Source organism: Telmatherina bonti (genome assembly GCF_933228915.1).
Source record: "Telmatherina bonti genome assembly, chromosome: 4".
Taxonomy (NCBI): Eukaryota; Metazoa; Chordata; class Actinopteri; order Atheriniformes; family Telmatherinidae; genus Telmatherina; species Telmatherina bonti.
This window is the reverse complement of record NC_136622.1, coordinates 38,354,194-38,370,685: the sequence shown is the minus strand read 5'-3', so window position 1 is coordinate 38,370,685 and position 16,492 is coordinate 38,354,194. Positions and strand designations below refer to the sequence as shown.

The following is a 16,492-nucleotide window of genomic DNA, read 5'->3' as shown; positions in this document are numbered from 1 at the left end:
CTTAAAAATGCCTTTAGGGGCCTGGAAAAGCATTAAAAATGCCTTTAGGGGCCTGGAAAAGCATTAAAAATGCCTTTAGGGGCCTGGAAAAGCATTAAGTGGAACTGGTAAAACCTGAAGGAACCTGAGGGATTTAATGTGTAATAATTTGACGATAAATGTAGAACTAGAAAGAAATAGAATTTAGTGGGGAAAAAGCCGGCTGATCCCAGGTCACATGGAGCCGACCCTGATGGAGTTGCCTCTGAGCTGGGGTCAGACGTGATGTCACAGTGATGTCATGGTAATGTCACATGATGTCGCTCTGTTCCTGCAGGAGGCGGGCTCCCAGCAGCTGAAGACGGACGTGGATCTCGGCTGTAACTTCTACGTTCAGGCTCAAATGTGAGGAAATCTTCATCTGCTGGCTGTGCACGTGATTTCACATGACCTCAGATATGTACCTGCCGTTCATACAGAACCCACCTGGTCGACCTGTCCCCGCTACAGGACCAGGTCTACCTGTCCCCGCTAGAGGACCAGGTCTACCTGTCCCCGCTACAGGACCAGGTCTACATGTCCCCGCTAGAGGACCAGGTCTACCTGTCCCCGCTAGAGGACCAGGTCTACATGTCCCCGCTAGAGGACCAGGTCTACCTGTCCCCGCTAGAGGACCAGGTCTACATGTTCCCGCTACAGGACCTGGTCTACATGTCCCCGCTAGAGGACCAGGTCTACCTGTCCCCGCTACAGGACCTGGTCGACCTGTCCCCGCTACAGGACCTGGTCGACCTGTCCCCGCTACAGGACCTGGTCTACATGTCCCCGCTACAGGACCTGGTCGACCTGTCCCCGCTACAGGACCTGGTCGACCTGTCCCCGCTAGAGGACCTGGTCTACATGTCCCCGCTACAGGACCTGGTCTACATGTCCCCGCTAGAGGACCTGGTCTACATGTCCCCGCTACAGGACCTGGTCGACCTGTCCCCGCTACAGGACCTGGTCTACATGTCCCCGCTACAGGACCTGGTCGACCTGTCCCCGCTAGAGGACCTGGTCTACATGTCCCCGCTACAGGACCTGGTCTACATGTCCCCGCTAGAGGACCTGGTCTACATGTCCCCGCTACAGGACCTGGTCTACATGTCCCCGCTAGAGGACCTGGTCTACATGTCCCCGCTAGAGGACCTGGTCTACATGTCCCCGCTACAGGACCAGGTCGACCTGTCCCCGCTAGAGGACCAGGTCTACCTGTCCCCGCTACAGGACCAGGTCTACCTGTCCCCACTAGAGGACCTGGTCTACCTGTCCCCGCTAGAGGACCTGGTCTACCTGTCCCCGCTAGAGGACCTGGTCGACCTGTCCCCGCTGGAGGACCTGGTCTACCTGTCCCCGCTACAGGACCTGGTCTACCTGTCCCCGCTAGAGGACCAGGTCTACCTGTCCCCGCTAGAGGACCTGGTCTACCTGTCCCCGCTGGAGGACCTGGTCTACCTGTCCCCGCTGGAGGACCTGGTCGACCTGGAGGACCTGGTCGACCTGTCCCCGCTGGAGGACCTGGTCGACCTGTCCCCGCTGGAGGACCAGGTCTACCTGTCCCCGCTAGAGGACCAGGTCTACCTGTCCCCCGCTAGAGGACCTGGTCTACCTGTCCCCCGCTAGAGGACCTGGTCTACCTGTCCCCCGCTAGAGGACCTGGTCTACCTGTCCCCCGCTAGAGGACCTGGTCGACCTGTCCCCGCTAGAAGACCTGGTCTACATGTCCCCGCTAGAGGACCTGGTCTACCTGTCCCCGCTAGAGGACCTGGTCTACCTGTCCCCGCTAGAGGACCTGGTCTACATGTCCCCGCTAGAGGACCAGGTCTACATGTCCCCGCTAGAGGACCAGGTCTACATGTCCCCGCTAGAGGACCAGGTCTACATGTCCCCGCTAGAGGACCTGGTCGACCTGTCCCCGCTAGAGGACCTGGTCGACCTGTCCCCGCTAGAGGACCTGGTCGACCTGTCCCCGCTAGAGGACCTGGTCGACCTGTCCCCGCTAGAGGACCTGGTCTACATGTCCCCGCTACAGGACCTGGTCTACATGTCCCCGCTACAGGACCTGGTCTACCTGTCCCCGCTACAGGACCTGGTCTACATGTCCCCGCTACAGGACCTGGTCTACATGTCCCCGCTAGAGGACCTGGTCTACCTGTCCCCGCTAGAGGACCTGGTCTACCTGTCCCCGCTAGAGGACCTGGTCTACCTGTCCCCGCTAGAGGACCTGGTCTACCTGTCCCCGCTAGAGGACCTGGTCTACCTGTCCCCGCTACAGGACCAGGTCTACCTGTCCCCGCTACAGGACCAGGTCTACCTGTCCCCGCTAGAGGACCTGGTCTACCTGTCCCCGCTAGAGGACCTGGTCGACCTGTCCCCGCTACAGGACCTGGTCTACCTGTCCCCGCTAGAGGACCTGGTCTACCTGTCCCCGCTAGAGGACCTGGTCTACATGTCCCCGCTAGAGGACCAGGTCGACCTGTCCCCGCTAGAGGACCTGGTCTACATGTCCCCGCTAGAGGACCTGGTCTACATGTCCCCGCTAGAGGACCTGGTCTACATGTCCCCGCTAGAGGACCTGGTCTACCTGTCCCCGCTACAGGACCAGGTCTACATGTCCCCGCTAGAGGACCTGGTCTACATGTCCCCGCTACAGGACCAGGTCTACATGTCCCCGCTACAGGACCAGGTCTACATGTCCCCGCTACAGGACCAGGTCTACATGTCCCCGCTACAGGACCAGGTCTACATGTCCCCGCTAGAGGACCTGGTCGACCTGTCCCCGCTAGAGGACCAGGTCTACATGTCCCCGCTAGAGGACCAGGTCTACATGTCCCCGCTAGAGGACCTGGTCTACATGTCCCCGCTAGAGGACCTGGTCTACATGTCCCCGCTAGAGGACCTGGTCTACATGTCCCCGCTAGAGGACCTGGTCGACCTGTCCCCGCTAGAGGACCTGGTCGACCTGTCCCCGCTAGAGGACCTGGTCTACATGTCCCCGCTAGAGGACCTGGTCTACATGTCCCCGCTAGAGGACCTGGTCTACATGTCCCCGCTAGAGGACCTGGTCTACATGTCCCCGCTAGAGGACCTGGTCTACATGTCCCCGCTAGAGGACCTGGTCTACATGTCCCCGCTAGAGGACCTGGTCTACATGTCCCCGCTAGAGGACCTGGTCTACATGTCCCCGCTACAGGACCAGGTCTACATGTCCCCGCTAGAGGACCTGGTCTACCTGTCCCCGCTAGAGGACCTGGTCTACCTGTCCCCGCTACAGGACCAGGTCTACCTGTCCCCGCTACAGGACCAGGTCTACATGTCCCCGCTACAGGACCAGGTCTACATGTCCCCGCTACAGGACCAGGTCTACATGTCCCCGCTAGAGGACCAGGTCTACATGTCCCCGCTACAGGACCAGGTCTACATGTCCCCGCTACAGGACCAGGTCTACATGTCCCCGCTACAGGACCTGGTCGACCTGTCCCCGCTAGAGGACCTGGTCGACCTGTCCCCGCTAGAGGACCTGGTCGACCTGTCCCCGCTAGAGGACCAGGTCTACATGTCCCCGCTAGAGGACCAGGTCTACATGTCCCCGCTAGAGGACCAGGTCTACATGTCCCCGCTAGAGGACCAGGTCTACATGTCCCCGCTAGAGGACCTGGTCTACATGTCCCCGCTAGAGGACCTGGTCGACCTGTCCCCGCTAGAGGACCTGGTCGACCTGTCCCCGCTAGAGGACCTGGTCGACCTGTCCCCGCTAGAGGACCTGGTCTACATGTCCCCGCTAGAGGACCTGGTCTACATGTCCCCGCTAGAGGACCAGGTCTACATGTCCCCGCTACAGGACCAGGTCTACATGTCCCCGCTACAGGACCAGGTCTACATGTCCCCGCTAGAGGACCTGGTCTACATGTCCCCGCTAGAGGACCTGGTCGACCTGTCCCCGCTAGAGGACCTGGTCGACCTGTCCCCGCTAGAGGACCTGGTCGACCTGTCCCCGCTAGAGGACCTGGTCTACATGTCCCCGCTACAGGACCAGGTCTACATGTCCCCGCTAGAGGACCTGGTCGACCTGTCCCCGCTAGAGGACCAGGTCTACATGTCCCCGCTAGAGGACCAGGTCTACATGTCCCCGCTAGAGGACCAGGTCTACATGTCCCCGCTAGAGGACCTGGTCTACATGTCCCCGCTAGAGGACCTGGTCTACATGTCCCCGCTACAGGACCAGGTCTACATGTCCCCGCTAGAGGACCTGGTCTACATGTCCCCGCTAGAGGACCTGGTCTACATGTCCCCGCTAGAGGACCTGGTCGACCTGTCCCCGCTAGAGGACCTGGTCGACCTGTCCCCGCTAGAGGACCTGGTCGACCTGTCCCCGCTAGAGGACCTGGTCGACCTGTCCCCGCTAGAGGACCAGGTCTACATGTCCCCGCTAGAGGACCAGGTCTACATGTCCCCGCTAGAGGACCTGGTCTACATGTCCCCGCTAGAGGACCTGGTCTACATGTCCCCGCTAGAGGACCTGGTCGACCTGTCCCCGCTAGAGGACCTGGTCGACCTGTCCCCGCTAGAGGACCTGGTCGACCTGTCCCCGCTAGAGGACCAGGTCTACATGTCCCCGCTAGAGGACCTGGTCTACATGTCCCCGCTACAGGACCAGGTCTACATGTCCCCGCTACAGGACCAGGTCTACATGTCCCCGCTACAGGACCAGGTCTACATGTGCTATTCTGGTATTTGGAGTTTTCTGAGCTTTCTACAGTGTTACAGTGTAACAAGGGCATGTACAAATACATCAGGCGGGTGGAAAACGTGGGATAAAGTTATTTCCAACGATGGCTGGTGAGTTTACCAAAGAGAGACATCCTGCTGCATTCGTTGCTGTGGGTTGCTGTTTTCCACTTCGTTTTCAGGCTCTGATTCACGTTCCAACATGTAGGGCTGGGTGCTATGTGTTGACATTGTAGTTTGTTTTTTTATTGAGTTCATATGAGCCTAATCCTTCTGTTTATGAGATGTTACAATGACGGTGAAAGCAGGTGCGGTGCGCGCTCCCGATGTAGTGCAGTGGCGGGAGGCGGGGCTTAATGCGGAAGAGTCTCAATCCACTCGTTTTGCCCGCAGGCTGATCTGACAGCCTACGGAGAGGGTCGGTCTGAAGTAAATAAAGTGATTTGTGACAATAACTCCATCAATCCCAGCCCTTCTGGTCTCAGAAATAAAAATAAATTAGCCTGAAATGCACAGAATAGTTCCACTTGAAAAGTCTCACATTCCAGGAAATTCCTGTTTCCCTGCTTAGCATCATGGAAATGGGATGGATTGATATTCATAGTGATGGTCACCTGACATTTTATTGCCAAAATACGGGCGTGGCCACCTTTGTGGGAGTGGCCACATTTAGTGTTGATCCTGAGTTATAAAGGCAAACAGGTGTGTGACATGGATACGCACTGCTTTATAAATGAAGAAGCATTTCCTTTGTACACCTGGCTTATAAACAAGGGTGCTGGAGTCTTTGTCCTCTCTTCACAGCGAGGACTCATCCAGGATCCTGGTTTCGGTGGGTTTCGGGTTCTTCGTAGAGATGACTCAAGATGAAGCTCTGCGATTCATCGAGAGGAAGACCAGTCAGCTGACGGCGTCAGTAATCTTAACAGTAACAATGCATGCATTGTGATGGCTTTTCTTGTGTTTCAGGTAGGGCTGGGCGATATATCGAATATACTGGAGATATCGTGGCTAGTCCCCTGTGTGATATAGAAAACGCCTATATTCGTCATATTGGAGTATCCTGTTGTCACGCAGGTGTTTTTAGCTGTGGGCGGGGTTTCCTCCCTCCTCCTCGACTCTGCACCGCTTTGCACAGAGAGTTAAACCAAGCGCACCTCGTTACGTACATAACGTGAGCTACGTGCTACGTCATGAGAGGCAGCGTTTAGACACTTTCTCGCTAAATCTGGCGACTTCTTGTGAAAAGCGACAAATCTAGTGACTTTTACAGGAGTTATTGGAGACTTTCCTGGTGTTTTGGCGACTGACTTTAAAGCGCATATTGTAAAGTTATTGTCAGAAGGAGAGTCTCTCCCCGTCCTAAAGCACTCAGTCGCTCCGGCTGCAGCTGCAGCCAGTCAGAGGAGCAGAGAGGACACCTGCACGACTCCACCTACAGTCACAATGAACAGCCAAATCCGCCACGGATCCCGCTCTGGATTACAGAGTGGGACGTAAATTACAACGTTTTTCACGTCACGCAAAGATAATTCATTCTATTTGATTACATTCACAGCCTCTGTCACTGACTCACCTCATCCACTGTGTGTGACACAAGCATATTTATCTAGCTCCTCATGTCTCTAGAAAGTACAGAAAGCAGTGGGAATCAAACCCTGAATTAAAAACTGGCTGAAGCCGTTTATTGGAGACGATACAAGGACATTCTGCCTGGATTATAAGACTGATTCCTACGCTAAACTCTGCGATTAAAAAAAATACACGACAACTCAAAAACGTATCCATAAAGCAAAGCCTTATAATAGTTCATCATTTGAAAAGTCCCCCCTAGAGCACCTATTTTCATACGTTGCATTTATTACATCATGCAAAGTCACTTTATTTTGTTTTAAAATGACATGTTTCTGCCACTGATTTAACTGTTCAATAAATACGGTTTTGATCAGTTTGCTTCGTTACAATTTAATCCTTTTGGCTTGAATGTTTAAAATCAGCATATCTTAATGCAGTATGAAGAATTATGTTTTAATGGAGACACAAAATCATCTTTCTGATGTGATTGTATGCACCAAAGCATTCATTCAAGGATAAGGTAAATATCGAGATATATATCGTATATCGTGACATGCCATAAAAATATCAGGATATTACTAAAAGGTCATATTGCCCAGCCCTAGTTTCAGGAACTTTTTAAAGTATTCCACACAGTTTATTTACCAACCCTGCGATGGATTAGTGAGGTATAGGCTCCAGCTCCTCCGCGACCCTAAATCAGACTAAGCAGTTCAGAGAATGATTATTTACTAAACTATCATGATCATCATAATTTTTAAAAAATATCACTTTGCAAGTTTTCTACATCACCTCCCGTGGGCTCACCATCTGCGGGAGGAGCCGTAGGGGTCGGGTGCAGTGTGAGCTGGGCGGCAGCAAGGGGCGGGGACCCTGGCGGTCCGATCCCCGGCTGCAGAAGCTGGCTCTAGGGACGTGGAACGTCACCTCTCTGGTGGGGAAGGAGCCTGAGCTTGTGCGCGAGGTTGAGCGGTTCCGGCTAGATATAGTTGGACTCACCTCGACGCATGGCTTGGGCTCTGGAACCAGTACCCTCGAGAGGGGCTGGACCTTCTTCAACTCTGGAGTTGCTCATGGTGGGAGGCGCCGAGCAGGTTTGGGCATTCTCATCAGCCCCCAGCTTGGTGCCTGCACGTTGGGGTTTACCCCGGTGGATGAAAGGGCAGTTTCCCTCCACCTCCGGGTGGGGGGACGGGTCCTGACTGTTGTCTGTGCTTATGCACCGAACAACAGTTCAGAGTACCCACCCTTTCTGGGGTCCTTGGAGGGAGTGCTGGAGGGTGCTCCTTCTGGGGACTCCATTGTTCTGCTGGGGGACTTCAATGCTCACGTGGGCAATGACAGTGAGACCTGGAGGGGAGTGATTGGGAGGCATGTTCCCCCCCCCCCCCCCCCCCCCTCTGAACCCAAATGGTGTTTTGTTATTGGCTTTCTGTGCTCGTCATGGATTGTCCATAACGAACACCATGTTCCAACATAAGAGTGTCCATATGTACACCTGGCATCAGGATTCCCTGGGCCGCAGTTCCATGATGGATTTTGTAGTCGTATCGTCGGACCTGCGGCCACATGCCTTGGACACTCGGGTGAAGAGGGGGGCGGAGCTTCAACTGATCACCACCTGGTCGTGAGTTGGCTCAGATGGTGGGGGAGGAAGCCGGTCAGATCTGGCAGGCCCAAACGTGTTGTGAGGGTCTGCTGGGAACGTCTGGCTGAGTCCCCCGTCAGAGCGAGCTTCAACTCCCACCTTCAGCAGAGCTTCAACCATGTCCCGAGTGAGGCGGGGGACATTGAGTCTGAATGGGCTGTGCTCCGTGCCTCTATTGCTGAGGCGGCCGGCCGGAGCTGTGGCTGTAAGGTCGTTGGTGCCTGTCGTGGCGGTAATCCCAGGACTCGTTGGTGGACACCAGCAGTGAGGGATGCTGTCAAGCTGAAGAAGGAGTCCTATCGGGCCTTCTTGGCCTGTGGGACTCTGGAGGCAGCTTGATGGGTACCGACAGGCTAAGCGGCATGTGGCTTCGGCCGTTGCCGAGGCAAAAACTCGGGCATGGGAGGAGTTCGGCGAGGCCATGGAGAAAGACTTCCGGACGGCTTCGAGGAGATTCTGGTCAATCATCCGGCGGCTCAGGAGGGGGAAGCAGTGCTCCATCAATACTGTGTACAGTGGAGATGGGGAGCTGCTGACCTCAACTCGGGACGTAGTGGGTCGGTGGAAGGAATGCTTCAAAGACCTCCTCAATCCTACCAACACGTCTTCCCATGAGGAAGCAGAGCTGGGGGACTCAGGGGTGGACTCTCCTATCTCTGGGGCTGAAGTCGCTGAGGTGGTCAAAAAGCTCCTTGGCAGCAAGGCCCCGGGGGTGGATGAGATCCGCCCGGAGTTCCTTAAGGCTCTGGATGCTGTGGGGCTGTCCTGGCTGACACGCCTCTGCAGCATCGCGTGGACATCAGGGGCAGTACCGCTGGACTGGCAGGCTGGGGTGGTGGTCCCCAGAAGGGGGACCGGAGGGTGTGTTCCAATTACAGGGGAATCACACTCCTCAGCCTCCCTGGTAAGGTCTATTCAGGGGTCCTGGAGAGGAGGGTCCGCCTGATAGGCAAATCTCGGATTGAGGAGGAGCAGTGTGGTTTTCATCCTGGTCGCGGAACAGTGGACCAGCTCTATACCCTCTCTGGGGTCCTGGAGGGGGCATGGGAGTTTGCCCAACCAGTCTACATGTGCTTTGTGGACCTGTGGTCGAAGGCATTCGACTGTGTCCCCCGGGGGCTCCTGTGGGGGGGTACTCCGGGAGTATGGGGTACCGGACCCCCTTGTACGAGCTGTCCGGTCCCTGTACGACAGGTGTCAGAGCGATGTCCATATTGCCGGCAACCTGAGACCATGGTCCTCAGCCGGAATAGGGTGGATTGTCCTCTCCGGGTTGGGAGTCAGGTCCTGCCTCAAGTGGAGGAGTTTAAATATCTTGGGGTCTTGTTCACGAGTGAGGGAAGGATGGAGCGCGAGATCGACAGATGGATCGGTGCGGCGTCTGCAGTAATGCGGACTCTGCGCTGGTCTGTCGTGGTGAAGAAGGAGCTGAGCCAGAAGGTGAAGCTCTCCATTTACCAGTCGATCTACGTTCCTACCCTCACCTATGGTCATGAGCTGTGGGTCGTGACCGAAAGAAGGAGATCTCGTATACAGGCGGCTGAAATGAGTTTCCTCCGCAGGGTGGCCGGGCTCTCCCTTAGAGATAGGGTGAGGAGCTCGGTCATCCTGGAGGAGATCAGAGTAGAGCCGCTGCTCCTCCGCATTGAGAGGAACCAGTTGAGGTGGCTCGGGCATCTGGTCAGGATGCCTCCTGGACCTCCCTGGTGAGGTGTTCCAGGCACGTCCCTCTGGGAGGAGACCCCGGGGAAGACCCAGGACACGCTGGAGGGATTATATCTCTCGGCTGGCCTGGGAACGCCTCGGGATCCCCCCGCAGAGTTGGCAAATTGGCTGGGGAGAGGGAAGTCTGGGCTTCCCTGCTTAGGCTGCTGCCCCCGCGACCCGACCCCGGATAAGCAGCAGAAGATGGATGGATGAAATTTTCTTTGTAATAAAATGTTGATTCTGGTCACTGCCTTGTTATTAGATTCTCTACTTCTGTGTACATTTCCCTTATAGACTCATAATTTAATTGAATTTATATTTTTATTACTTTAAACAATTTAAATTATGTATTTAATCATTTGTTCCGTTTGAGTTGTTAGTAAATTATTCAGTTAAGAAATCTTTTATTACCGATACTTAAATATTTATTAATCAAGTAAAATTATTTATTTTATTAAGAAAATATTTAAATTATTTAATGTTTTTTAAAATTAATGTGTTTTCTGCCTCCGTATACGGCTGTTGCATCAGTGGAAAGTATAAATAAAGTTCATTGCGTTTAAATGCAGTTCATTTCAGCTGCATTAGCTCCATACTAACATTGTGCATGTTACCTTTTCTAGTGATCCTAACATTCTCATTATACTAGTTATAATAAAGTTATAGTAAAGATGCACTAATGATGCTAACCATTCTAAGGATGCTAACCCCACTAATGATGCTAACCCCACTGATGATGCTAACCACACTAATGACACCAACCATTCTAAGGATGCTAACCCCACTAATGCTATCCACACCAATGATTCTAACCTCACCAATGGTGCTAACCCCACTAATGATGCTAACCCCGGTAATGATTCTAACCACACCAATGATGCTAACCACTCCAATGATGCTAACCACACCACTGATGCTATGCGCACCACTGATGCTAACCCCACTAATGATCGTAACCACACGAATGATTCTAACCACACCAATGATGCTAACCCCGCTAATGGTGCTAACCACGCTAATGATGCTAACCACGCTAATGATGCTAACTACACCAATGATGCTAACCACACTAATGATGCTAACCACACCAATGATGCTAACTAGGGTTGCCACCTGTCCCGTAAAATACGGAATCGTCCTTTAATTGACAAACAAACGTTGTGTCCCGGATTGAACCAATACAGGATGGACTTTGTTCCGTATTTTCATAACTTCCCAGCAGCTACACATGTCAGCCAAACACATCAACACTCGTCTAAAAATAATTAACTCAATAAAACACAGAAAACACAGCAGCCAGCAAAAATGTTCTTTTCATGCGGAATCTGCGCAGGTGCAGCCTCCTCCCTTCTGCACCTGTCGGACAGTCACGGTTGCATAGAGACAGATATGACTCATGCACACTCCTTAGAAGACACGCACCTTTTAAAAAGTTAAACTGTTCCTGCTTCTCTACCTTCTGAAAATAAAAAGCCCATGTAAAACAGACGTGAAGAGATATGGCTGCAGTGTCAGTGGAGATGTTTATAAGTCAAATTGTACAACATGTCAGCGACTGTTCAGTCGCGCACGGTGGACAGTCTGACATCTAACAGCATCAGGACAGCAGGATAATTTATTTATATACCATAGGCATATAATTACAATTATATTAGCCAATATAAATATCATATAAAGCCATTAAAAACGTAATTTCAATGGATGAAAAGCTAATAAATCCTCATAAAAATATATATAGCCTAGCTATAGGGAAACGTTTATTTTTAAATGCATTTCCTGCATTAAAATGTTCAGAGCTTTATGTTTTTCAGTTCATTTTAGGGAAACTGTAGAAAGTGATCATTCGATAAATTTTTAAAAAAAATTTTTATTAGAGTTGTAACCCTGTGATGACATAGGTTCAAGTCATGAAGCAGCAAACAGAAACACTCCAATATGTAGGATTAAACGAGGAGCCGCATTTCACGTCACGACGTGGGGCATGACGTTGTCATCCCCATGGTCCCATACTGTAAATATTTTATAACAAACGTTTATTTCGGTTCCTTTTTTTCTTTTGTTGTCAGTTAGCACGTTTCTTTCATTCACCTGTCAAAAATCAGCTGATCTGAACCAGCTGATTAACACGTTGCGATAGTAACGCCCATAACAGAATAAGACAATAATTGAACTTATATAAATTATATGAATGTGTCATCCCATTCCACCCCTCTTACTGGATGCAAATGAAGTTACACAGGTGTTATTTTATGTTCAATGTTGCACACTCTACACACAGAAATCTCCTTTAAGGTTAATTAATTACACAATAGCTAAGTATTGTGCGTATGGGACTTTATAAAGTATTTTCCTCATGTTGGTAGAGATCTATGTAATCACAGCTCTATGTTGTCTAATTCGCAAAACTTTATATCCAACAATGCCACACAACGAAGACTAAGACTGTATTCATTGCTCCCCCCCCCCCGTGCTATGTTTTGCGTCCTTTAATTTATGAAGGGTGGCAACCCTAATGCTGACCACACCAATGATGCTAACTACACCAATGTTGCTAACCGCACTAATGATGCTAACCATTCTAACGATGCTAACCCCACTAATGATGCTAACCCCACTGATGATGCTAACCACACTAATGACGCCAACCATTCTAAGGATGCTAACCCCACTAATGATGCTAACCATTCTAAGGATGCTAACGCCACTAATGATGCTAACCATTCTAAGGATGCTAACCCCACTAATGATGCTAACCATTCAAAGGATGCTAACCCCACTAATGATGCTAACCACACTAATGACGCCAACCATTCTAAGGATACTAACCCCACTAATGATGCTAACCATTCTAAGGATGCTAACCCCACTAATGATGCTAACCATTCTAAGGATGCTAACCCCACTAATGATGCTAACCACACTAATGATGCTAACCCCACTAATGACGCCAACCATTCTAAGGATGCTAACCCCACTAATGATGCTAACCATTCTAAGGATGCTAACCCCACTAATGATGCTAACCATTCTAAGGATGCTAACCCCACTAATGATGCTAACCATTCTAAGGATGCTAACCCCACTAATGATGCTAACCATTCTAAGGATGCTAACCCCACTAATGATGCTAACCATTCTAAGGATGCTAACCCCACTAATGATGCTAACCATTCTAAGGATGCTAACCCCACTAATGATGCTAACCACACTAATGATGCTAACCATTCTAAGGATGCTAACCCCACTAATGACGCCAACCACTCTAAGGTTGCTAACCCCATTAATGTTGCTAACTCTACTAATGATGCTAACCACTCTAAAGATGCTAACCCCATTAACGTTGCTAACCCCACTACTGATGCTAACCACACTGACACTAACCATTCTAAGGATGCTGAATTCATTGATTCTGACAATGCTAACAATTGTAGCGATTCTAGTTATATTAACCATAAATATGCTAACCTCTTTCATTATGCTAAATATGCAAAACTTTCTAATGATTATAATAATGATGATGATAACTGTGGTGACGATGCTAACGCTGTTTCTTTTTTCCAGCTTCACTGAGCAGCTGACCAAAGACTCTGCTAAAATCAAAGCCCACATCCGAATGGTTCTGGAGGTCCGTTTCCTCATCTTCCATCTTCATCTTTATTATTATCTTTTTCATGAATCAGGGTTCCCGTGAGGTCTTAAAAAGCCTTTAAAATCATTTTTCATTCAGGGACTTTAGTTTAATTTGGTTAAGTTATCTGTGACCTTCCCTTTGGTTCACCCGTAGCGGGAAAGTTACTGGCTAGAAAGGCAGGTCACCTGTCTTAGCTACAGGATTCATGAGAACATGACACAGCAGAACTGATCATTAAGGTTGAGATTTACATCTTTTTATTTATGGTGTATCCAGTGAGACAGATGAGTCTGAATCAGTGTGAAATGAAGCTGTTGGTACAGGATGCCACTTTGGTTCATGATGAACCGCTGTCAGAAAGAGTTCAGTGGGTTCAAGATTCCTGTCTGCCCGTCCGTCCATCTGTCTGCTGGTTCACTCCAGTGCAAAATGAGGCGTCTACATATAAACGATGTCTGAGTTTAACACTTCTCTTCCTCCTCCTCCTTCTTCAGGGTCTGCGGGAGCTGCAGGGGTTGACGGATCTGCCAGAGACCAATAGAAGAGACGTTTTCTAGAATTTTCCAACCCTGATGGATTCTGCAGGACCTCCAGGAGGAAGAGGAATCGCCTTCATCACGGAGAATGGAGACAAGCGTGTCCTCAGAGCAGTCCTCTGGCAGATGTAGAGTCACACATGGAGGACATTTCAGTCGCTGTGACTTCACGTTTCCGATGATGTCATCAGTCAGAATCACGTGACAGGAAGTGGAATTAAGAGGATTTTCATAAAAAAAAAAAAAAAAAAAGTTTTTTTCTAATTTATTTTTTCACTTCAGTGTTTTACAAACATTTTATTCATTTTAAACGTTTTGCTTAAATCTGAATAATTCATTTGAAATTTTACTTTTCATTAGTTGTACAAATATTTCAAAATAAAAGACTTCCTGAATGCTTTAAATCAAAGCACATATTAAGACTCAGAGTTTCTTTCTTTTTATTTTAAATCATTTTGAAAAATAATTTTTCTGTTCAAATAGAAATTATTTTCTTTTTCCAACAAACATTTTGGGTCATTTTGAAGTTTTTTCTGCTAATATATATAATTTCATGTGGACTACATCCACATTTAGATTTCTGTAATCAGCTGGAACCACGACCACGATCGGTGATGATGAGGACCTGTTGCCATGGGAACAAGCTGCCAGGATCAGGAGCCTGAAATGGACTGAGGAAAGAGCTGCTGAACTTCCTCCAGGGGAGCTTCTGATCAGACCTTCAGTCCACATAAACCTGCTAAATGTCTCTTCATACGCTAAACTGCTTTATAATATTTTTAGGAAGTTTATTTTATGAGTCCATAAAGAAACACAAAAGACAGAGGAGATCACCAAGATATGGAGATTATTCCACCAGTGCATCCTCAGCCTGGATCAGTTCCGGGAGCAACTCTAAGAAGGACCCGGCAGTTGTAACGGTGGTGTTTGCTGAGTCGTTCAGACGTTGCATGAATTTAGACATCAAATTTCTTGAAGTGCTTTGAGTGTGTCCCCTCCTGCAGTGACAAACCTCTGACTTGCACTGGCACCTCTGGGAACGTCTAACATTCTCCTCATCGCGTCGTCATCTGCAGCGTTTAACTGTAGCATGGCTGATTTTTATCAGAAGACCACAATGAGCTGTGTGAATGCAGCGCAATTAGCTTTAAACTACAAACTTTAACTCCAGTCGAACAAAAAACAAATTTACATGTGATGGCGTTGCATGTGTAAATAATTTACCTTTACATCATCATCATCAGTTGTATTTTCTCTTCATAAATAATATATATATATATATATATATATATATATATATATATATATATACACACACTCTTACTAGCACTGTACTTTATATGATGTTCAACACCATATTCAGTAGATATGGTGAGGAGCACGACTGGGACTGAATGCAACAAGATCATCTGCATTCATACGACGGTTCACCAACAGTTCACCAATCAGACCGCCAAGGTTACAAGCCGCTAGTCGCATAGAAAGCTCATTCATGTACAAGTTAAATAACAGGGACAAGATTCCACCCTGCCTAACGCCATTAGACACTCTGAACGGGGAGAAATACTACCCCCCCATCTCACATACATCTTCTGGTGGGCATACCAGGAAGCCCCCCCCCGTTGTTTTAACTTAAACAGCTTTTTATGATTTACTCTATCAATAAACCTCAAAGTACAGATCAAGTTTTTAGCCTGTTATAGATTTAATATTTCTAGTATTTATACACACGTCAGCTCCATACTGTGGTTTAAACCCACCCACTCTGTCACGCAGGATTCTTTCAGTAACCTTAGATAAGATGCCAGTTAATACTACAGGTAAGACAGGTAAGATAAGACGCTAGCTCGGCCTGACACTATCCAGGCAACTGGATAGTGTGATGATTCCTGTTCCCTGGTGGGCGTGGTCAGCTGAGAACTGGAGGCACACCTGATCCACATTCCAGCAATCAACAACCTATTTAAGACCAGCTCTGCCTGCTATCCAGCGCCAGATTGTTGATTGCACTGCGGTAAAACAGCTCTCGGCCTCTGCTTACGTTGCTTGTGCAAACCTTTGATTTGTAACCTGTCCTGTCTTCCTCCTGCCAGTGAAAGCCTGCCTGTTCATAGACGCTCCCTGCCAGTTTTGCCTGCCTGCCCGCCCGTTCGCTTGCTTGCCTGCCTGCCTGCGTCCTGCTGCTCGCCAGTCTGCCAGTCTCTGAAGTTCTGCTGGAAGAATTCACAGGGATCTGTGGAGAACCAATAAACCTCTCTCTGTACTCTGACAGTGTCCGCTCTTTGGATCCTACTAGCCCCTCTCTCACAACAAAGCGTGCACGTGACGTATACCGAACATAAACACAGTTCGCTCCCCTTTTTGTTTTTAATAATTTTTATTACACAATCAAACAAACTACAGAACAAGTCAGGGGGTCATGGATGAAAGGAAAAGAGGTACAAAGATAATTTAAAGGCTATAAAAATACATATATCTTCACCTGTGCATACGTCCATACACACATCAAAGTATCAGTAGAAAACCTATGTCAGTGAAATAAGAATTTATCCAAAATGCACGTAATTTTTCAGGCCTTTGGATTTTAGAGATCTCTAATGATGTTTCTGAAGTGAAAGAGTTCCTGTAAAAACATCATGCAAGGTGTCA

The 16,492-nt window shown here is 49.3% G+C and overlaps 1 protein-coding gene across 1 annotated transcript in view; it reads left to right on the top strand.

Moving 5' to 3' along the window:
• Window positions 1–14,229, top strand: part of uxt (ubiquitously-expressed, prefoldin-like chaperone) — a 16,853-nt gene extending 2,624 nt beyond the window's left edge. The window contains exons 3-6 of the mRNA XM_079239867.1: window positions 317–384; window positions 5,551–5,658; window positions 13,238–13,301; window positions 13,802–14,229. Of these exons, the coding sequence (XP_079095993.1) occupies window positions 317–384; window positions 5,551–5,658; window positions 13,238–13,301; window positions 13,802–13,864 (303 nt within the window). The 3' untranslated portion in view covers window positions 13,865–14,229. The remainder of the gene's footprint in view (window positions 1–316; window positions 385–5,550; window positions 5,659–13,237; window positions 13,302–13,801) is intronic.
• Window positions 14,230–16,492: the final 2,263 nt, after the last annotated feature.